General features: G+C 54.6%; 8 protein-coding genes across 8 annotated transcripts; 4 read left to right on the top strand and 4 right to left on the bottom strand.

Moving 5' to 3' along the window:
- Positions 1 to 275: 275 nt before the first annotated feature.
- Positions 276 to 788, bottom strand: CABS01_14473 (uncharacterized protein; the record flags this gene model as incomplete). Its single annotated transcript, XM_060547812.1, has 1 exon — positions 276 to 788. The coding sequence occupies one exon, from the start codon at positions 786 to 788 to the stop codon at positions 276 to 278; it is 513 nt and encodes a 170-aa protein (XP_060393321.1).
- Positions 789 to 1,711: 923 nt separating this feature from the next.
- CABS01_14472 (fungal specific transcription factor) lies at positions 1,712 to 4,491 on the bottom strand (the record flags this gene model as incomplete). Its single annotated transcript, XM_060547811.1, has 2 exons — positions 1,712 to 2,831; positions 2,885 to 4,491. 2 exons carry the CDS (start codon positions 4,489 to 4,491, stop codon positions 1,712 to 1,714), a joined length of 2,727 nt encoding a protein of 908 aa, XP_060393320.1.
- A 2,349-nt stretch (positions 4,492 to 6,840) lies between these two features.
- On the top strand, positions 6,841 to 9,372 carry CABS01_14471 (ankyrin repeat protein; the record flags this gene model as incomplete). The annotated part of the gene is made up of 4 exons (XM_060547810.1): positions 6,841 to 7,504; positions 7,563 to 7,587; positions 7,642 to 8,220; positions 8,271 to 9,372. The coding sequence occupies 4 exons, from the start codon at positions 6,841 to 6,843 to the stop codon at positions 9,370 to 9,372; spliced, it is 2,370 nt and encodes a 789-aa protein (XP_060393319.1).
- Positions 9,373 to 10,762: 1,390 nt separating this feature from the next.
- CABS01_14470 (uncharacterized protein) lies at positions 10,763 to 12,587 on the top strand (the record flags this gene model as incomplete). Its single annotated transcript, XM_060547809.1, has 3 exons — positions 10,763 to 10,906; positions 10,962 to 11,452; positions 11,543 to 12,587. The coding sequence occupies 3 exons, from the start codon at positions 10,763 to 10,765 to the stop codon at positions 12,585 to 12,587; spliced, it is 1,680 nt and encodes a 559-aa protein (XP_060393318.1).
- Positions 12,588 to 13,490: 903 nt separating this feature from the next.
- CABS01_14469 (mitochondria fission 1 protein) lies at positions 13,491 to 14,249 on the bottom strand (the record flags this gene model as incomplete). The annotated part of the gene is made up of 4 exons (XM_060547808.1): positions 13,491 to 13,820; positions 13,944 to 14,037; positions 14,131 to 14,149; positions 14,234 to 14,249. 4 exons carry the CDS (start codon positions 14,247 to 14,249, stop codon positions 13,491 to 13,493), a joined length of 459 nt encoding a protein of 152 aa, XP_060393317.1.
- A 735-nt stretch (positions 14,250 to 14,984) lies between these two features.
- On the top strand, positions 14,985 to 15,863 carry CABS01_14468 (uncharacterized protein; the record flags this gene model as incomplete). The annotated part of the gene is made up of 3 exons (XM_060547807.1): positions 14,985 to 15,011; positions 15,119 to 15,251; positions 15,406 to 15,863. 3 exons carry the CDS (start codon positions 14,985 to 14,987, stop codon positions 15,861 to 15,863), a joined length of 618 nt encoding a protein of 205 aa, XP_060393316.1.
- A 635-nt stretch (positions 15,864 to 16,498) lies between these two features.
- CABS01_14467 (uncharacterized protein) lies at positions 16,499 to 17,227 on the bottom strand (the record flags this gene model as incomplete). Its single annotated transcript, XM_060547806.1, has 1 exon — positions 16,499 to 17,227. The coding sequence occupies one exon, from the start codon at positions 17,225 to 17,227 to the stop codon at positions 16,499 to 16,501; it is 729 nt and encodes a 242-aa protein (XP_060393315.1).
- Positions 17,228 to 21,031: 3,804 nt separating this feature from the next.
- On the top strand, positions 21,032 to 22,252 carry CABS01_14466 (uncharacterized protein; the record flags this gene model as incomplete). Its single annotated transcript, XM_060547805.1, has 1 exon — positions 21,032 to 22,252. One exon carries the CDS (start codon positions 21,032 to 21,034, stop codon positions 22,250 to 22,252), a length of 1,221 nt encoding a protein of 406 aa, XP_060393314.1.
- Between the last annotated feature and the right edge of the window lie 51 nt (positions 22,253 to 22,303).

Genomic DNA, 22,303 nt, shown 5'->3' with positions numbered 1-22,303 from the left:
CCCGGGAGACTTCTATTCTTTGATGACATGGCTCAAGTTCCCAGCTATTCTGAACTCATAAGACACAGACCCATTCACAAGCGCATCGTAATATATTCTCTTTCCATCCTCCACGTAGGCTATGCGACGATCCTTCCGAGACGGGAGCCGACAAGAGTGTCCGTCAAGTAAACAAATACGTGGCAACAGTAGGCACATGATGTGAAAACAAAACGGGAACATACCAATAGCTACTACTACGAACTCTGCTACCTTCAGTCCTTTGCGAGAAGTCTTTACTTTCGGCGTCCGAGGCACCTCCGAAAGAATGACACCGGATGCTGCTTTTCCCCGACCGTGTCGGCGGGCAGAATCGTTTTCAACTTCCACAACCCCTCCAAATAGCCAATATCCCTGACTATACTTTCATAGATTTGACCAAACTCATTCAGTACCGCCTTGACCCAGACCTCCTTCCACTCGCTGCCTTGCTTCTCTATCAACTTTGCAATAACCTGGTTGACAGTGTCATCCAGCGCAGTGTCATTCAGTGTAATCCAATGCTTCACGGCTGGGTCGTCTGCAAGTTCCGTAATCTTAGGACGGACATCTTCGTTCGTCACAGTCCAGTGTAGCGGTACCAAAGCTCCGCAGTCTGGATCGCAGTAGGCACCTTTGGTCCTGTCCATCTCTTCACGCAGTTCCCTGACCTTGGTGATGAGATAGTCATAAGGCCTCTGCTGTGCCCACACAGCCCAAAGTGACGGATCCGCGAGTCCTATGTATGAGGATGAGATGGTAAGCTTCATGTTCTTTTCGAGTCAATAGGCAACTCCTGGAGTGTTCCGGCAGCTGCATGACCACTTACTCGAACAAAGAACTCTTGCAATGCTGTTCAATTTCCGAAGCGTAAGGCATCGCAGCTTTTTATATATCTCTAAATAGCTATCCCAGTATCCATTAGGAACCTTGTAGTCGTTCGACCATCTTTTGAGTCTTTTGTAAGCTTGTCCTAAGTCGTGCTCCTCATAGAAGAAGTCGAGTGTTCGACCGCGAAGATGGTAGTCAATTGTTTGGAAGACAATAAGCATTTTTTCCACCAAGGGTGCCACACGAACCGGTTCCATAAAGTTTTTCTCCGTCGTTGCTGCGCAATTGGTGTTGTTTGAAGTAAGCGCTTTGCTAGTACGCGGTGGCGCCATCTTTGGCAGCGCGAGAAGTTGATGAGGGTTAGGAAACAGCTGGGAAATTGCGAACAAGACCGAAATATATGTTCAAGTTTGTAAATGGACAGGTCTGCCGGGATTCTTTGTTTAAGCACCTCAGACTTTGTCCACCTCGATGATTCCTGAAATCGATATAACGCTGTTCATGAGTCTTTGTTGGTCTATATAACCTGCCATGGCTAACCTTGTCCACTTGGACGTGGTAAGGGGATGAACAGTCCCGTCGCTTCATTCTTCAAGAGGACAAAGGAGCCTCGAAATGAGAGATCGGTCATGCAAATGCCTGCGGACTAGAAGACGGCCCAGCCAAATCCTGGTCAGGGGTCATGTTGAAAATCAATCAAGCCTCTCCAAGTCGCGGAGATTTCAATCTTGGGAGCGCATAGTGGCACAAAATTAAGATGGAAGACGCGGCGTTGTTCTTACATTCATTCATCTATTCTCAATTCATAGGGCCGCACATAAGTCTGTTGCTGGGAAGGTAGATTACAATGGAACTCCAAGTCCTAATCCAGCCCCGGCAACCACCCATGGGTATCCAATGAATTCAACCCTTCAAAATTAGGACTCGCCGTATCCTCAGACGACTGCCTCGGCGGCTGCGGCTGCGATTGCGGAGGCGGCGCCTGCATACCCCCATTCCCGCTCGAAAACATAAACATCTGATCGCTCGCCGGCATCCCGCCTCCGCCTCCGCCGCCGGGCTGCGATGTCGCCATATTCCACGCTTCAAAGTTCTGGTGCCACTTTGCGCCGTCGTTGAGGAACCAGTCCTGATCCAGGCCCTGGAAGACTTGGCCGGGTGATGGTTGTTGCTGGCGCGCGCTGGCGGGTCCGGCGCGGGAAGTCTGTGATGGCGCGAGGTTGTTGTTCATTGGTGTGAAACGTTGTTGTTGTTGGTACGTTGGTATTGACTGGGTGAGGCCGGGTTGGGACCAGCCGCCTAGAGAGTTTGGCCCCATGCCCATCCCGTTGTGAGATTGATGAGACGGTGGTCTCGCGCCGCTGATCTGTGCCAGAGACGCGCTCGCCATCAACAGGTCCGTCGGACTAGGCGCCACATCCTGCTCGCCAGTCTGCGGTTGCGCGAACTGGTTAAGCGGGCTATACTGATCCGGCTTCCCCATCACCGGCGAAACAGGACCCTGCGTGGGCGAAGGCGACGACGCAACAGTGAGATTCGACCTCGGCGACGGCACGTCAGAGGTACTAAACGTGCCGTACGTCTCGTCCGTCCTCCGCAGCACGGCCTCCGCCTCCTCGGGCAACTCGACGTTCCACTTCCGTGCCAGCACGCTGATGATGCTTAGCGTGCGGCGCGCGCAGAGCCAGTCTTCGGCGATTTCCTCGAGGTGCTTCACGCCGTGGATGATGTCGCGCTTGGCTGTCTTCTCGGGGAGGTTGAGCATGTGGATTGTGCAGGCGCTGTGGACCATGTAGACGGCGATGTTGCAGATTTGCCGGAGGTTCCAATTTTTTTTGTAGAGGCGCATGAGTTTGGAGATTGCGCCGGCGTTGGCTGTGCAGATGCGGCGTGGGGAGACGTGGGATGGGAGGGGGGAGGCTGCGGGTGTGTATTTCAGGAAAGGGCGGAAGAGGTGAATGTATTGGAGGTGGAAGAACATGCTGGGATGATGTTAGTATCGTGAGTTTGTTGAAGGGTGTGGTGGTGGGCTTACTGTACGAGGATTACGTTAGGGAGTTGTCCTTCCTTTGGTTCCAGTTCGTTTGGTAGTTCCTTTCGCCAGTCCTCCAGCCTCCGGTGAAGCTCGCTCAGCTTCTTGAGTTCCACCGATTTCCCACTCGAGCGGCCAATGTGATTTGGATGATAAAAGAATAAAAGTAAATCGCTGCTTATCTCACAAAGCTTCGAGAGTTGTAACCCCACGGCTCGCGTCCTCGACGGCTGACTGCACGTCTGATCGAACCCCGTATCCGTATAAGGCGCCCATAATTCCGCATCCTCAGAGGGAAAGACGTCGTACTTGGGCACGTTGTACGAGTTCTTGGGTATCTGCGGCAGGCGACCCAGATAGTTCGACCACGCCTTATCGAAGAGGAAGCACCCCCAAAACGTCATTCGCCTTGCGTCGACGGCGTGCTCGCCGAGATTCTCCTTGTCATTGGACATGCCGCCGTCGTCAAAGTTGAGGCCAATATCCTGGGCCATGCGGAAAGCCATGCCCGAGTACACCCAACCCTTTGCTTCCCGCCCGCAGCCGGCCTCCCGGACGGACATGAGCGCCAGAGCCTGGACGGTCGTGAGCTTGGGCCGTTCGTACTCGTCATTCTCGACAATCAGACGCTTCGCCTCGGCAAAGAAATGGTCGCCCTTTGTACGGCTGTCCCCCGGCGTCCCGTACGCTCCCGGCACACTGGTGAAGTGGCACCCGAGGGATAGCATGGCGTTGACTAGGAGTGGTGAGCAGTAGATGGTGCCTTTGTAGTTTAGTCCGTGCTTCCCCTTGAAGAAGTCACGGTAGAATAGTGTTTTTGATAGCGTCGTAAAATACGTGTAGTGCCAGTTGAAGTACATGTTCATGAGGTGGGCGATGAGTTCCTTATCTTGCGTAACTCTGGTCCAGCTGGTGACGGGGTCCTCATTGGTGAGATTCGCGTCGGATTCGGGTTCGTTTGTGTTGGCGTCGCCTGAGTCGCCGAGATAGATGAGATGTGATGTGCCTCCGATGAAGCGTACTGAGCCGTTCTCGAGGCGCAGTTCGCCCATCTTGCGAGCGAGTTCCCTCTCACCCTCGATGGGCATGTCAATCGTGTATCCGTCGTCTCCATTGTCGTTATCCTCGGCTTCCTGGAGCATAGTCTCATGTTTCAAGATCTGCTCAGCGACAGTGTCAAGGCTGTCGCAGGTCCTGATCCTCTTCACAATGTCGGGGACCTCATCCTCGTTTGCGTTGAGAATGGCCTCGATGAGAATCTGCAGTGTCGAGTTGCGCGCCTTCATGCTATCGACCTTTTCCTTGTAGACGCCCTTGCGGCGGTGGTCCGAGTTTGGGTCATAGACGCACTCGGTGCCGTAAACGCTGGCGCACGCAGCGCAGCTGGGCACGGCTCCGTCGCATTTCGATTTCCTCCGGCGGCAGGCGATACATGCGGTGCTCACGCAGCGCCGCTTCTGTGACGCCGAGTCGGCTCCTCTGCGCGACGACTTCTTCTTGGCCGCCGGTGGTGGTTGTGGTGCGGACGACGATGATGAAGAAGGCTGTTCCGGGGGATTGGTCAGGGAGCCGCCGGATGTAGACGACAAAAGGAGATCCTGATCGTCCATCTTTCTTTCCAAGACACGTCTCTGGCTGCCGAGTTCCGAACTAATGAGATGAAGTTGACGCACCGGAAGTGGTGAGGTGAGCGACCGGAGATGCTGAGTCCAACTTTGATGCGGTGCGCGGAGATGTGGAAATCAGATGGGGACAGCAAGTCCCCGGGAGACGGGGTGGATGCGACGGGCGGCAGCAAGCTGAAGTGACAGCCCAGAGCCCCCACCGGAGCAATAAGAATCAAGAGCTGCAAGACAGCGATACCCGATGCCGATAGAGGGGGTACCGCAGGGACGGGAGCGAGAACCGTGGAGGGAGAGTGAGGGGTGTGGAGGGGTGGTTCGCGGGCCGCGGGCGTCTCACCTCTCCTTCGATGTTGAAGGTACCCTGTCGTTGAGATAAAGAAGCGGCAGGCTATTGGGCGTGCAGAGCGTGCGAGTTGGCGCGACGCCTGATAACGAGCCAAGGGAGTCGATTATCGAGGCTTGGCCTTTGATGACGATATAATACTTAAAGACTGGTGGGCTGCCGCTATGTCATCGGTTTTGAAGCAGCTGTGCTCTTTGGACGATATTGCAGCCTCGAGTCAGCCTTGGGTTGGTTTTTATAAGGGCGCTTATGAGTTGTCTGGTACACGGTCATCAGAACGTGAGATTTCTCACTGAAAGGATGACTGAGAATAACGGTTGGGCGAGAAAGCAGCACATGTCTTGGAGCAAAGGTGACGCTGGCGCATCTCAGCCACGGGCAGTTCGGGGGACTAACGACAATATTGCATATGCGAATTGGCTACTTGCATATTACGTACCAGAAAATGCTCGGGTTGAGGCAACTTATGCGTGAGGTGAGGTGTTGCTTAAAAGCCGCAATGCGTTAGGGAAACGCTGAGAAGGCGGGAGGGGCAATTGGACGGCTCGAAAGGGGGCCGAAGCGGATAAGTAAAGTTCGCGCCGGCGCCGGTGGGAGAAGCACTGCGGCTTCTGTTGCTGTTCCGGGTCTCTGGAAAGTGTGATGAGAAATCCAAAATGTTTGACTTGACGACTACCTATGGCCGGAATGCACAGAGGCTGGGATTAACTTGGGTTGCGGCAGGCCAACAGGCGATTGCGGTAGTGGAGAGGTAGATCCGGCCTAGGCACGTTTGTTCCGGCGCAATGTGGAATCAGATGCCGGGTTGCTGCGTGAGGCCGCCGGCGGAGTATAAGGTTGTTGAAGGAAAGAAAACGCTTGCCTGCCTTTTCGTCATACTGTGGCACTGCACTGCTAGACAAGGTAAGGTAGTCTCAACAGGGGCCAGCTGATGAGTCTCTCCCGCGTGCCCGTGACTGCAAGTTGGTCGCAGAAAATGAGCAATGGAAGAAAAACTTGGAAAAGAGTTTTGCTGACAATTCACCTTCAGAGTCCTGACGGCTGGGACGACTTGAATACCTCCGCGGCCCGCAGCTCCACGAATTGGGAGGCGAGCCGGGAAGAAAGGGATACCCTAGTTATCCTGTAATGCGGCTGGCGTAGTGGGGTTTCCACTGTACATCGCAGTCTGTATTCGTAGTATATCCGTAGCAGCAACACTACTAGGAGTCTAAGCTGTAGACGGATCTAGACGTGTTGTAAGATGCAAATGACTTTCCAGTCACCGGTATTTGTTTACATGAGCTTGGGAATAAAGACATGTTAAGGTGTCGAAACGTCCACCTGGAAGTGTCAAGGACTCCTTACTATCATTCACGCAGTATTCTATCCTCACTTAAATATGTTTTAAGCAACTCATATCTCGAAGATGAGTACTCATGATAAAAAGATCATTGAAGTCAGGAAAATCTCGGCAGTAACAGCAGACTCGGACATGTTCATGGCAACTTGCTTCATCATACCATTCTCAATGAAACCGCAGAGAGACATGATGCTCTTCACCCGAGTCCCTGCAGAGATCCGCTAGCGCAAGACATTTTAAGGTCTCGCTAAGCTCGTGCACGTGCCACAACCCCCACCAACCCTCATCCCCCACCTTCACTTTGATCCGTGCGCGCGGGGCTTCCCCGGCCACGGAACGGCCCTCGAATGTTGAAGAACTCCCGTTACTTTGGACTCCCGATACTTTGATCGAATACCCGTCTGGCTTCCGGTTCTGACGTCTGTCGATCGACCCTGGACTATCAGGCTCTCCAGCCTTACTATTATTTTTGAGCTCCATTGTCGAGAAAAAGCCTAGACGCCACCATCGTCTGCCACAAGTTGTCACAGATTGGCGTTTCTCTGCCCACGCAAACTCGAAAAACCTTGGCCTGGAGCTACGGCCACTACCCGCGAACACGATACTTCTGAGTCGCAGCCTACATCAAAGTGCTAAATGCGGCAACCCAATGGCCGAAGCCCTAACCGTAATAGAGGTCGCCCTCTGCATTACTGAAGTAGTCGAGCGCCTCTGCAAATACATCTCGGCTGTCAAATCCGCCAAAGATGACATCCGCAAGCTCACTCAGGAGCTCCTCGCCCTCAAAGGCGCAATGGACCACTTCCACGCACAAAACGAGCGTAGCATGGATAACCCGCTACAGGAGCAGGCTCGCGCCATGCTCAAGATGACCCAGGAGACCCTCGACGCCATACGAAAGAAGCTCGGCACGCCAAAGACGTCGTCCTTGGGCCGCGCTGCCCAGAGTCTGGCCTGGCCTTTTCGGCAGGGTGATATAGAGGCGTATTTTGCTACTGTTGAGAGGGCCAAGACCTGGTTCATCATGGTACTGATGCGAGATTCACTCGATACTACGGCATCTGTGTTGTCAGAGATGCAGAAGCTGACGGCGCTTGTGCATGAGGATATTATTGCGCGCAAAACGGATCGGATGCTGGAGGAGACGGCTGATTTGCTCAAGTGGCTTTCGCCCGTCGATAGTGAGGACAAGCTTGTCAGTTCTAGGCACAATCGCGCGCCGGGCACTGGCAGATGGATAGTCGATAAGACGTTCCTGGAATGGCAAAGGAGCACTTCCACTGATCGGCCAGTATTCTGGATCACAGGAAGGTGTAAGTCATGTCGCCCATATTTGTAGTCCGCGCAGCATCCCATTGACACAACAAACAGCAGGATCCGGCAAGACGGTGCTTTTGTAAGCATACATAAGGCTCTCTCTCGTTGTCCATGCCGTGCTGACTGATACAAGCTCGCAACTCGTTGAAGACCTCAGAGCACACCCTATCGATGAGGCCTCGGAAGAGAACGGCAACATAGGTGTCGGTTTCCATTGCTGCTCCCTAGACGATGCGGCATCCCAAGCCGTCCCGAACGTCTTTGGCTCCATCCTGGCTCAGATAGGAGCGACAAACCCCAGCATCCTTGACCACGTCCGGCCGCTGAGAAAGTCGGGGAACAACCTGATCCCGCAGAACAACCTGACCGTCGAACAGATTTACGACGTGATGGGCGAAGCTCTGGGATTATTTGATGCCTTTTATCTCATGATTGACGCCCTCAACGAGACGAGCCAAGAACCTGTCATTGTCGAAGCCCTCTTGCACCTCTGCTCGAAGCACTCTAACCTACGGGTCCTGGTTACTTGTACGCGCGAGCCGGCGCAGCTTGAGCCCAGCATTTTCGTCCGACATATGAGCACACAGTCTATAGATTGTGATATCGAGGTGTATGTGGAGAAAAGGCTTTCGAGCGAACACAGTTTCCAGTCCTTGAGTGCGAAAGTACGAACCGAGATCAAGGACAAGGTCACATCAGAAGCCGATGGAACGTGAGTATCCTGGCTGGACTCCGTTGTGGTCAAGACTTACAATGCTGCAGATTTCGATGGGCCAAATTATGCATGGATAGACTCAGCACCCTCCGCACTGGAAGAGACGTACGACGAGCTCTGGTCGATATCCCGTCCACACTCAACGGGTTTTACGCCGGTATCCTCACCCGTGTACCCCAACAAGACCGGGCCATGGCCCGCGAGGCTCTTGCCTGGCTCTGCTTCTCCCTCCGACCGCTGCATCTCAACGAGCTCGCCGAAGCTATCGTCCTCGAAGGCGACGAAGTCAGCATTGACGATGACGACCGACTCACCGACCCCTCCGCCATTATCGAGATCTGCCAGGATCTAGCCCACGTAAGCGACCACCATGTCACCCTCGCCCACGACTCCATCCGCACATTTCTACAATCAGAATGGATACGGACTTCCCCTGCCTCGGAATACGCTCTGGACGCAGCTGTCTGCCACCAAAGGATCATGCGCAAGTGCCTCGCCTACCTCAGACTCGAGCCCTTCACCACAGGCCCCTTGGACAAGCTCCGGCACGTGAAAGCCAGGTTTGCAGCCTACCCGCTGCTTAATTACGCTACAAACATGTGGCCCATCCACTCTGAGCGTTTCCCCCTCTCGGACGAAGACGAGAAGCTCATCCTAGACTTTTTTGACACCAAGAAGCTCTCGCACGGCGGGGCATTTGAGGCGTGGGTACAGTTCGTCCTGCGCTCGGCGGACCTGGACGTCATCCGGCACACGGAGCCGCTCTACTACGCCGCGTCGTTCAACATGACGTCCGTCCTGCAGTTGATACTGAGACCAGAGTACAAGGTCGACGTCAATAAGAGAGGCGGACGGTTCTCTTCGCCCCCGTTGTTCGTGGCGCTCTGGAGGGACAATGTCGAGGCGGCCATGTTGCTGCTCAGGGCCGGGGCGGATCCGGATTCTCGGGATACGAGTGGGCAGACTAGTCGGCGCCTGGCCACGAGTCGAAAGCACCACGAGGTTGTCAAGCTTATGAAGGAGATGAGTCCGGCGGGGGCAAAAAGGGCGCCGACTTGGAATTGGGATAGGGGAGCTGAGGATGAGTGGGCTATGGAGGATGCTCTTGCCCAGGCGAGACTGAGAAGCTATATGGATGAGGGTTCCTGAGTTGATACCATTGCAAAGCATCTTCTCACCAGCAGGGGTTACTAAAGTTGAACATCAAGTATACACAACTCGGCTGGGGGTTATCCCGAGGCACTGAAAGGTTACGGACAATCCTTCCAAGCCACACTCTTTCAGCCGGAACAGTGTCCATAAGGCATGTGGTGTAAGTGTTTACGCAGTAGAGTATGATATCCACCTATAGTTAGGGGTCATACCTGCTTGGGGGAATGTCGGAAGACTTGGTGTGAGGTGGTGATGCAATGTGATGGGTGGTAAAAGATGCACTGCCACACCGAAGCTGGTGGAAGGTGAGAGGTGCTTAAAAGTGGAGACCCGATCAATGCCGTTGTGGCTCGTGGCGGTATTCTGGACAATGCAAGATTACTAAGCCGGAAGGTAACCCCCACTACAAGCATCACGTCACGTCTTCCGGTGAAGAGGTACCTCCCCCAGCCTAGCAGCACAGCGCTAAATGTTTTGACGGGTGCGCTTGCACTCTTTCTTTCTCCAGGTCACTCACTGTCCACTGCATCATCCCGAGCTTGAGCAGTACCGCCGCGGGCCTCTCTTTTTGTGATCCCAACAACCTCACCCAACACCCTCACACCTCTCTTCCACCACCTTTCCTTTTGCCTTTTTCCTTTTCCTTTTCTACCTCGCACCTTACCTTACTCCGCAGCACTGGCGATCGGTCCTTTTCCGTTCACATTCGTGACCTTGCTATTGGAGACATGCACATGCTCCATTATTCGGCTTAGCTCAGGTACATCTTTCTGGTTCCTCCAGCTCACATCACCCACCACCCCCAAAGCGGCAGCCGGTCACAGACTCAAATTACATGCCAAAAGACACAACTTACAGCGCACACCTCTCACATCTGCTCTTCACTGGTTATATGCCTCTTGGGGTTTGCGAATATTTCAAGCAGGCTGTGGTACTGACCGTATTTACACCAGGCTTTCCACTCGCAGCGCTGCTCTCACCTGCCAGGTACCTGCCGACCTAAGAATACAACGCTGTCCTACCGCACCTTCCGTTCTCCACCGATAACGACCCCAACATCGCTTCGGCTGACGTTCTGCTCTCTACTCCGTACACCAATACCAACTTTGGATTGCGCCTGCCCCAACTTTGGGCATTCTCCTCGAGAGCCTTCTTTTCCACTCTGACCCAGATCTCCGGCTACTGTCAATAAGCAGTCGAAGCTGCGCAAGAGCTTCAGCGCCAGTCACCCTACTACAGCGCAAGTCTTGCCCATACCTAAGCTTCCGCCACCCCAAAACGACTCCATAAATCATTCAGTCTGGCGTTCCGAGCTCTTCGCGCTGCCGGCCTCGCTGTAGGCCTCGGTCTTACAGCCCTCGCCGCCTACAATAGCAACCAGGCCGAGATGGACTCACACGCCTCAAGAGGCGGGCACTTGGTTGCCACGGATGGCCGAGAGGTGGTTTACTGTCACGCCTGCTCCCATGAGTGGTGGCAAGATGAGCATGGTCTGCAGTGCCCTCGCTGCGAAAGCGAGATCACAGAGATTGTACGATATATATCCACTGACTCCCCTCCTGCCACATTTGCTGACATACACCCAGGTTTCTCCTGAAAACGACCCTAGAGAGATTGAGGACGGGCCTCCTCTTCACGATTCCCCGAGACTCAGACGTCACATCTACGACGACGATTCGGACCCTGAAGAGGCCGATATAGAGGAGCATCTGCATCGCGGCCCAGGCGGGTTCGTCGTACACCGAGCCATCTGGGACAATTCCCAGCGTCCGGGACAGAACCCAAACCCAAACACCCGCCAGCCCCCCGATGTGAACGATGGCGACCAGATCATTCGACGCTTTATTGATATGGTGAATGATTTCGGCATGGGCATGCCACCGCGACCACCCGACGAGACTCGCCCTCCTGGCTTTGGCACTGGTGGAAACATTTTTGGCGGTCAGGGCAATGTTCGCACGTTCCAGAGAACAGGTCCCGGGGGCACCACGAGCTTCACGATCGCCACTGGACCCATCCATGTTCACCAAGGAGGAGCCAACTCGCCTGCTGGAGCTGGAGGCGACCCCTTCCAGTCGTACGTCAGCCTTGAACCTCGTGCCCGGCCATTGCCTGGACCTCGAATCACAGTCGTTTCCATTAGAACGAATGCTGACCAACTTCCTAGTATCTTCAGCAGCGTCCTAGCTGGAGCGGGACCCCCTCAACCGGCCGGAATGGGTCCAGGCCAGGGACAGCGAGCGCCTAATCAAGCGCCTACTCTTCTCCATGAAATTCTCAACATGCTCAACCCAGCCAATGCCTCGCACGGCGATGCTGTGTACACTCAGGAGGCCCTGGACCGGATCATTTCTCAGTTGATGGAGCAGAACCCGGCATCAAACGCGGCACCCCCGGCGACTGAAGATGCGCTCAGCAAGCTCAAGCGCAAAAAGGTCGACAAGGAGATGCTTGGCCCCGATGGCAAGACAGAGTGCACAATCTGCATTGACGACTTCAAAGAGGGTGACGATGCCACAGTGCTGCCTTGTAAGCATTGGTTCCACGACCAGTGCGTCGTCATGTGGTTGAAGGAGCACAATACTTGCCCTATATGCCGTACGCCGATTGAAGAGCCTAGCGGCGGCAGCAGCAGCAATGACAACAACAATGATAACAATGCCAATGCGAGCGGTTCAAACAACGGCGGCAACGACAACAACCCTTCGCAAACTCGCCCTGGAGCAGCAGCGCCCGGCTCTTCAGAAAGCCATCAAGACTCATTCTGGCCTGGTAATGATCCGGGACACTGGGCAAACTCGATGAGAGGGATTCCCCCTCGACCAAGCTACATGGACGCGACCCCTCCGGTCCCTGCTGACTCCACGAGACCCCAGTCGTCATTTGTCGATGAAGTCTATGGACGCTACGGGGCTTCCAGCACTGGCCGCAGTGACCCGCAACGTCCCCAGGAAACGAGTCGAATGCCGAGCTTCCGATCCGCTAGACGTGACTCTCATTCGCCCCCGAGCCTCCGCCGACACCAGTCTGATGTGTTCCGAGCTAGGCAGCGGAGTCCTTCGTCTGGAAATTGGGACAGAGGTCAGGACAGCAACCAGGACAATAACCAGGACGCGGGATCCAACCACGGACCGCTTAATTGGCTGAGAAATCAGTTTTCTCGAGGATCGGGTTCGGGAGACAGTAACCCGCGTGAGAGACGGAGACAGTGAACTTGTGGCATTGATTAATGGAACGGAATGGATCTGGGTGGTTTGCCAATGAAAGATTTGAGCGAGCCACGCGGCTCCAACGCGGCCGGTAGGCATATCACGAATTACGACGAGGGTCGACGGCGTTTAGCATTGGTCATTGAGACCGTTATTCTTTTTCTTGAGCTCGACCGCGCCGTCGTGGGTCAGACTTTTAGGACCCGCAGGGCATCTTCTGTACATACTTGGGACCTTGTCACAGGAAAACAGACAGGCATCCTCCTCTTGGTGGCGAGGGTTAGGCAGGATAAAATCTCCGTACTGCAGTCAGCATGATAACAGGAAGTATCCGTCCCAACGTGAATTGCATGAGTGTATTTCTGTATTGTGGAATGGACGGCTAGCAGCGAAGTCAAGAGATTCAAGTGATCACCCTAAAGGATGCATCGTGAAACCGAGTCTCACGCCAATCTCATAAAGGTGGCCCCGAGTGCCCTCCCCGTCTCTGAATATCCCTCGGTATTGCTGTAAAAGTAAACGATAACAGTCACTCCAAAGCAGAAGGAATTGCGTGCGTTTCCGTTGCAAGTATATTGCTCGTGAGGTAGAATAGAGATGTGTATACGCCCCGTACACCGGTTTCAAACAAATAGCCGTCGTCGTTACTTCCATACAAATACACATTACCAGATACTTTGAAGGGGGGAAGAACGGAGTAAGTAGTGGTTTCGACACAAGCGATGCGCTACGCAGACGTAGCCATACCCGCACATGTGTCATCCTTTACATCCCCCTCGCCCCCCCTTCGAATGCAATCGCTCCTTTTCATCATCGTCTTCATCTCAGGTGCCCGCCCCTCACACCGACACCTCATAGTCCATCCCTCTCTCTCTCTCTCTCTCTATCTCTCACAGGTCGTCACACCTATCTCCTCTTGACATTCCTCACCAAAAACGCACCCACCACACCCGCCGCGACCGCAACACCACTGATGATCGCGACGCCCATGAGCCCTTCCTTGGCGACCTTGTCGTCGACGAGCTGGCGCAGGTTGGAGGCCTGGAGGTTGGCGGGCTCCTTCTCGAGGAGGAGATCGTTGTAGCGGCGGGCCTCGCCGTAGTTTCCGAGCTTGTAGTTGCCGAGGGCAAGGTAGAAGAGGCACTCGCGGCGGCGCTCGGGGGAGACGCGGAAGATTTCGGAGAGGAGGCGGACGCCTAGTTGTTGGTCGTTGCGGGAGTCTGATTTTACGAGGCCCTGTTTTTTGGCGATAAGATTAGTTGACGTTGGAAGGTGGAAGGAGAGGAGTATGGGTTATGGGATGTGGGGGCAGATGACATCGGCTACATGGGGAGGAGAGAGAAGGGAAGGCTATCGCACCCATGCGTAGTTGAACTTGGTTTGGACGCCGACCATGTCGCCTTCTTTTTCATATTGGGCGCGGAGGACCTGGAGCTCGGATGCCTTGAGGGGCCTGCGATGCGAGGAGGGCTTGTTAGTTCACAATGATTTCGCATGTGCGGGTGTCGCGGGGATGGGAGGTGGCCTTGAAGATGAGAAGACATACGTTTCCGCGTCGAGGGCGTCTGCGCAAATGATCAGTCATGGATTACTTCCCGGCGACATCATGTTCACAGCATAGAAGAGGAGGGGTGGGGAGGGCGACTTACAAGGTAGATCAACCATGGCTGCGATGATGCGGTTGACTCGTGGCTATGGGAACGTCGTGTGCAAAGGTATTTTCTTTTGTTTTGACGGATCGTACGAGTGTCCTCAACTTCGTAGTGTTGTCGTGGGATGAATTGTTCGATCGTGTGAAGGTTCGAAAGCAGCTGTCACGATTGCAAGGTATGACAGGGCTGAAGATGCCAAAGCGTTGAAAGATGCTGAATGCAGAAATCGAGAAAAAGGTGGCAGGCCACACACAGCTGGGAAGAACGGGATCGGGAAGAGTGGCTGAAGCTCTGACATTTGAAGATGCGTGGGGACTCTGCCGGGCGGGCCACTCTGGGGCGGCGGCGGCGACGGCGGCGTCATGTGTGGCGGATGACGATTGCTGGAGACGAGCTGAGGTGGGGCTGTTGAGTCTGTGACAGGGGTCACTCTCTGTGAGAAACTTAGTCATCACTGATTGTCGTCCGGGTGATGCCGTGCGATAAGGTAAGCTCGGGGCAGACGGGCAGCGACAGTTTTTTGTTTGGGGGATTTCTGTATCCGGTTTAGGCTGGTTCGTTCTGCCGTGCCTTATCCCACCTGCACGATTTCTAGTCGCATCCATCCAACGACCCAAGTCAATTAACGACACCAAACACCACCCACGAAAACAACGCGACATCACGACTCTACGTCCCCACGCATACGCACTTCCGTCTAGCCGCTTACACAATCTTCCACGGAGACAACACAAAATAATCAGCCAAGATGCTTTTAGCAGAGGAGCCCGCGACGGTAAGGTTGCCCCCTCCATTCCCCCGTCATCCCGCACTGTTGACGGCATCTACTTTCTCCTCGGAGAAGCGAATCGCTAACGGGAGACATGTCCTTCGCGCCAACAGCTCATCTCGCACACAATCGACAACTTCAACATCCAACCAGACAAGCAAGCCATCGCCCGCATCAATGAATCCCTCTCCACCCTCCAACAGGCCCGCGAGCTGCGTCTCCGCGAGGCAGAGAATGCCCTCAAGAGTACGTCCTGGTCACCATCTTCCGTCTCCTCCAGAATACAAGCCAGCCTCCTGTCGCCCAACAATCACAACCCGCTCCTTACTCCAAAGACCACAAACACCTCCAAACAAGATCGCAACAATGGAAATATCGAACCAAACTAACATTCCCACAGAGCTCTCCCGCCAACTAAACACAATGACATCCCAACACGCAGAACTGACCTCAGCCCACTCCTCCACCGCCCACGCCTCCGAAATAGCCCGCCTCGACACCACGAAATTCCGCACCGCAAAGGCAGCATCCGACGCGGAAATGGAAGCAGAGCGCCTCGCCCAACAGGCCGCAGACCTCAACGCCCGCCTGCAGGAGCTCGAGATCCAGGGGCTCGACGGCTCCGCCGACGACCAGGCGCGCCGCCGCGACCCCGTCGACGACGAGGTGCTGCTGCGGCTCAAAGTGTACCGCAGCCTGGGCATCGAGATTGAGCGCGACGGGAAGGACGGCAGCGGCACGGGCGAGTTCACGCGCGCGGTTGTGAGGAACGATCGCAAGGGGGATGTGCATGTTGTCAATATGGACAAGAAGTTTTCAAAGTTCTTCTATGCCAATTACTTTTGGCAGACTTTGTAAATGAGGGGTTTAAAGGGGAGGTTGGCTTCTGTTTTGGGTTTGATGACGGCGTTTGGACTTATGATCAGATACCACGTCTTGAATAATAGACACTTTTCTTCACGATTCTACAAAAGCTGAATAATTCCCGTTTCCATGAATGATGGAAAACACAGCCCGTCACTCACATGACATTTGAACATGAAATCCAGTTTCTTCAACGGCGGATAGCCGCATTCAAATTGATGGTTTCTTCATTGTTGATTCAATGATCGTCCGTCTGGACTGTTGTTGAGAGTGATACAGCCAAACGCCTACAGACTCCCAGTTCCTGGCCTTAATCCTGTCCGTAGATAGCCTCGCCGGGCCAATATTCCCATTCCTTGCCTGAGACTGTCCTTCATAGAGGATATCCCGATTCTACCTGACCTTCCTACCGTTGCCCGACCCAGGGACTTGATTCATGCCCTGTATCCCGGCTGTAGACAAAGGAAAATGATCCACACAACTCTCTTACACCACCCACTCTCGAGGGCATACTTTTCTCGTCAACTTCGTGGCGAGGGAGTCGAGATAAGAACCATGATTTTCTCTTTCCGCATCCATTAATGATCACTTTTCGTCATCCACCGGCACACCAGTAGCAATTGTTTCTCTCACGCCACGGCAACCTTCCTTACCGACTTGGTGGATAATGATGGAAAGTAGTCGCCATCAACACCATCAAGTGCTGTAAAGGCAATGTGCGTGTTGGTCGGTGTCCGTGCTCTTGAGCTGTTGGGCGACACAATAGCAGTATACCCGCCTCGGTTGCTTTCTGGGCTCCGGTTGCGACCTCCCTTCATCATGAGGTAGCCATCGCCGCCACCTGGAGTGGTAGGTCCACCGCTGGGGCTTCTGTGGTGATGTCGTTGATACTGGCGATCGGGCAACTCGAGACGTGAATTGATGGTCATCCACAACTCATCGTCATTTCCGTTTCCTAGGCGCCAGCCACCTAGACCCTCATAATCCCGATCGATACCGACAGATGGGAATAAGCCGATGCCTCCTGATTCCGAGATGGGTGTTATTGTGCCGACGGAGACGGCGGAGGCAGAAGACGGTCGTCTTGCGCGACGCGAGGCGGAACGCCGTGTGGGCGTTAGCGACGGTGACGGACTACCGGACCCCGGTGCCTTGGAGGCATAAGAAAGATACCTAGGACGACCGGTAATGTACGACGGGAGCAGAGATATCGCGAGATCAAAGTAGACGAGAATGACTCGGAATATGAGCACAGTGAAGGCGAGTGTTGTCGTAACCCCGGCAAATATCGCTAGCGGGATGGTGAAGAGAAAGAGGAAGGGGACAATGATGGCGTATACGGGGTTGATGAGAGCCATGGCTGCGATTGGTAGACGTAAAAGCCGTTTGATTTGGGGTCGTGATGATTGATATCTCGGTGAGCCCCTCGTTCACAACATCTCCTCAGCTTCCTCAAACTTGGCCGGTGCGTGGTTTATCTCTCGGTGAAGCAAGAGGGTGGCTCCGGGTGTGACCAGTAAGTCCCGGTGACTGAGTCGTACGATCCGGTCACTGTCGTTCGGTCGGCGGTCCGATCGTTCGATAACGTTGTAATACCCAGCCCACTGTCGACGATTCCCGCTCCTTCAACACTTGGAAACAGAAACGGGGGGGGGGGAAACCAGGAAAAGTCGTGTGGATGGAAACCTGGCGGTTTTGTATGATGCGGCAACGGAATGTCAGGTATTGCGTAGGAAGATTTGGTGCACACCTAAAGTCAAAACTTCAGAGACATGGCAGACGGGAGAGGTATGCTCAAGAGAATTGGGATGAGACGAAGGGGAGCCGGGAGCGAGCCTTCAAACCTAGAGGTTGGTGGCTCTCTGGGGTGTGGCAGTACGGAGGGTGGTCTGAACCACACCGGAGAGAAAGCGAAAAGAGTACGCAGCACTCCGTACAGAGTAGGGGTGCAGTCGCTGTCGGATCGAGACTTTGTTTGGTCTCTTTCACATGCCGGAAGCTAGCGGCAAAGCACTAGCACCGCCCTTGTCTTCTTCTGCCCTTGTCCTTGGTCTCCTAGCCCTTCTTGTCCGAGGGGGCGTTCGATGCAGTGTAACGCTACCTTATCAGAGTGAAAGAAAAAACTGGAGAAGCCGAAAGCTGCACTATCACAAGCTACAGGGTCTCGGAGGGAGACTACACCTATTGCCAGTCACTTGGCTGATGATGGAATGCGAGTAGATTTTGTGGTGATCTTGACTGTGTGCTCGAGCTTTCGTTTGCCAGGAGAGTTTTTCTGCCCGCCATGTACGGGGGTTTCGGCAAGGAGAGAATTTGAGCAACACCTACTTTGTCGTCGTAGGGCCTGTGGGCTCTCTTTCGTATTCCACAGGGTCAACGTTTTCCGAGCCTGGCACGCCTGGATACTTCAGGCCATCCAATATTGAATGTTGTTCAAATCAAACCCCGCTGGGACGACGGATGAGGGAACAGAGTTTGCAGTTCCTGGACGGTGTCTTTTTTCCATGTGAAGAGCGACGTGTTTCTGACTGACAGAAACGGCTGTGGGGAGGAAGCGGAAAACAGAGTTTGCCGGGTGAATCAGCGTCTTGACTTATGCGCCTCCGGGGGTCAGAATCCTTTGCCTGCGAGCTATTGCCCAAGTAATGCGCCCTGGTGTTCATGGGAGAGTGACGAAAGACAGCAAACGTGCGTTCCGGACTTGGGATGGGCGGACATTGTATGTGTGTGTGTGTGTGTGTGTGTGTGTGTGTGTGTGTACGAATAGGTATCATGCCGCTATCAGCGTCGCCAGACAAGACATTGGTTGGTAAAGACAAATGCAAGTCCACCATGTGGTTGGTAGGCAAAGAGATAAGAGGTTCGTTTCGGTGAGATGAGTCCGCTTGTTGTCCGAAACCGATCGCCGCGTCTCCGCATTTCCATACTGAAGGCGTGCCAGGGTCAGGGTCGGCGTTGTATGGAAGGTCTGGGGAAAGTGCAGGGGAGAGTACCGTAGGCATCCCGAACTGTAAACCCCGCAAGTCCAGAACACACGAACGTTGCCAGTCAGAGCTCGACAGCGACGAGCAACGGGCAAAGAGGGGCAGAATGGCTCGAGAAATCTAGCTTTTGTGTGCCGTCGAGGTAACGTTAATTATGTGTGTAATGATTTAGCGTTCTCTATGTATGCAGCAGACCACGGTGGTGTGTGAGCCGCAAAGATTGGACCGATCTTGTCAACGGTAGGCCGACATAGCGAAGATCCCTCGCAAGGGCGAAACGCTCGGCATGGCGAACTTTGGGAGACGAGCCATGACCATGACTGCCGTCTGCCGCACCGGGTTGGCCCTGGACGGGCGGGCAAGATGGTCTTGATTTCCCCGCGATATCAACATCGAGCAATTGATTTTCTCCAGTCACAGCCCGGATAGCTGGATGAAAATCCCGGGGTGCATGTGGATGTCTTGGTTGTGCAGTCGGTGTCAACTCCATCTACCCCAGACCAGACCAGCACGACCATTGGCGGTTGTCTTGGGGAAAGAAGTGTCGGTGTACTCCGTGGTCTATAGCATTCTTTGCAAGATTCCCACGGCCCATGCTTCCCTTGTGTGGTTGTTAGCCAGCGCCATTGGTATAAAGGCAGACGCCACAGCAAAAACAGGCATGGTGATCGTCAGAAGCCAAAGCTCCCCGAACAAGCTTGCGACGGCCAACGAGCGCAGACCGCGGAGGGGTCGAGGCACGGCGATGCAACCGGTAGAGTTCTTATTGTCCTAGGTGCAGACCTAGACGCAGCCCTAGACCCGATAGACTGACAAGCGGGCGATGGGACTTTGGGGTCTCTCTGGCGATAGGAAGCTGTGGAGGTGTATTGGAGGGTGCGGCCTGGACTGGTCACGTATGTATTGGTTCTATGTGATTCGCCAGCTTGGGGTTTGCCGGTGAGGATTCGACGGGCATCGAATGTGTCGTCGTTGTAGGGTGGCTGTGTCTGTGTTGTGCGTTTCTGCAGCTGGTGCATGCGCTACACGCCGAAGATACCGACCGACGTGGTGTTTGGCTGCGGCATGACTTTCGAGAGACGACACAGAGACTGGGGTCTGATTCCATGGTAGGGCATCTTTGCAAGATACCTCGGTGGCAGTGACGCTCTTCTTCCGATTTAGGAAAAAGTTTGGACGAGGCAACGAAGAGGAGGCAGAGGAGGCAGAGGATGATGATGAGGCGCCTTGGGATTTGGGAAGCTCGACGCAGCAAGGGTCTCGAGTGTCTCCTTCCTGCCTTCCATACTAAGCTCCTTCCTGTCCATCCGCGCTCTTTCCGTGTCACACATGGAGGTACTTGCCAGTCCCGCTCCCTCCCGGTCCCTTCCTTCCCCCGGCCGTCCCCGTCCATTTCCCGTCGTTCCTTCCAAACTTCAAGTGATCCAATAGAAATGGAAATGAGAATGGAAATGGAAGTCGCAGAGCCCATGTTCCATCGAGTCGCTCCTGCCCTTGACATCATTCCACAGCAGCCCCACTAATTGCTCGTTCCAGATCTGCCTGCTCTCCGAGGCTCAGAGGCTGCTGCCCCGCGTTTCTGCTTGTCACTGCCACAGCATCATCGCGCCCTTTGATGTCGACAACATCGAGATGCTCCACTCCAAAAATATCACATCACCGCACATCATCACCTTTGCGCCAGTGTGACAGTCTCTCTGCGGCTCTTTGCACTTCTCAGTCGACGGGTATCCATCTCCGGCACCTCGGCCAGCGTTCTGTTTACACCACCGCCGTCTCCCCTGCGCCCTGAACGTGCTTCGAGGTATTCGTCCACGCCGTCGTATTCGCAACCCCTCCGCCGCCGTCCAAGACCGTCCCAGCGCACCGCGGTCCCTGCTTGCAACCGTCACCCAATCCCATAGCTCCAGTCGTCCCGTTCCTGGCCACTCATTTGCGTTTGCAAGACGGCCAAAGATAGTGAAAGGTTCCGGGGTGCAGTTCACCGGTTGGAGGTAGCGATAGTCAAACCATCTACCTATCGTGTTATACCTCTCCTTTGAGCCACAGCCGTCTCTTTCTGTTTGAGGCCAGGCGATCACCGTCATTCCCGCTTGCCCGTAAAACTCAACGCAGTACGGATACACCACCAGCTCGAGGCCAGGCCAAGCACCGACCATCCGCCAGTCAAACACCGCTATGTGTGGCCAACACGACGGTGAGGAGCTTACCCGCTCCACTGTCGTCGCCTCTGTCTCGACTTCATCAGACCCCTTCCCCTGGGAATCTGGCATTTACGATGCTCATTGCCACCCCACGGACACCATGTCCACCATCGAGGCTATACCCAGTATGCGCGCCTCGACCCTAACCGTCATGGCCACCCGGAGCCAAGACCAGGCCCTCGTTGCTGAGGTTGCTGCGTCCCACGGTGTGCAGTCAAAGTACGAGCTGTCTCAGGGCCATCTGATTCCCTCCTTTGGCTGGCATCCGTGGTTCTCCTACCAGCTGTTCGATGACACCGTGCCCGAGACTGAGAGGACGTACCATGAGGGCCAGCCAGACGCAAAGAAGCGCCATTACCAGGCCGTGCTAGCCCCCGCCCCTGAAGACCCCGACTTTCTCGACGCCCTGCCCACCCCGCGTTCTTTGTCGGCCTTTTTAGCCGATACCCGGGCCCGTCTCCAACATCATCCCCTGGCTCTAGTCGGCGAGGTTGGTCTCGACAAGGCCTTTCGCCTGCCCCAAGGACGAACGGACGCCGACGAGTCCTCTCGTGACCAGGCCCTTACCCCAGGTGGTCGCGAGGGGCGTCGTTTGGCGCCTCAACATGTCAAGATGCCCCACCAGGTTGCCGTGCTGAAAGCTCAGCTGGCCCTCGCCGGTGAGCTTGGCCGTCCTGTGAGTGTCCACGGCGTCCAAGCCCACGGTGTTCTCCATGATACCCTCTCTTCGCTGTGGAAGGGTCACGAGAAGGAGGTCGTCAGCAAGAAGAAGCGTCGCCTCGTTGCCGAAGGAGCCGAGGACTTTGATTCTGAGGACGAGTTTGAAGAGGATGAGTTTGGAAGGAAAGATATCCCGCTGAAGCCGTATCCGCCGCGGATATGCCTCCATTCGTACTCTGGACCTGCTGAGATGCTGAAGCAGTATACTAACCCAGCCATACCCGCACGCATGTTCTTTTCCTTTTCTTCGGCCATCAATATGGGTACCAAAGCTGGTGCTGATAAGATTGCTGAGGTTCTCCAAGCGTGTCCCGATAATAGCATTCTGGTTGAGAGTGACCTACACATCGCCGGTGAAGAGATGGATGCCAGGCTAGAGGAGATGTACAGAAAGGTGTGCGAGATTAAGAAGTGGACATTACAAGAGGGGGTGGAACGCATAGGGAGGAACTACCGGGAGTTCATCTTTGGTTGACGTGGGTACGAGACCCAGAAATACTACCATGATGCCAGATACCTCTCCGTG

This window comes from Colletotrichum abscissum, assembly GCF_030869225.1.
Source record: "Colletotrichum abscissum strain IMI 504890 chromosome Unknown Scaffold_54.1, whole genome shotgun sequence".
Taxonomy (NCBI): domain Eukaryota; kingdom Fungi; phylum Ascomycota; class Sordariomycetes; order Glomerellales; family Glomerellaceae; genus Colletotrichum; species Colletotrichum abscissum.
The sequence above is the reverse complement of the archived record's forward strand: the minus strand, read 5'-3'. Positions and strand labels throughout refer to the sequence as shown.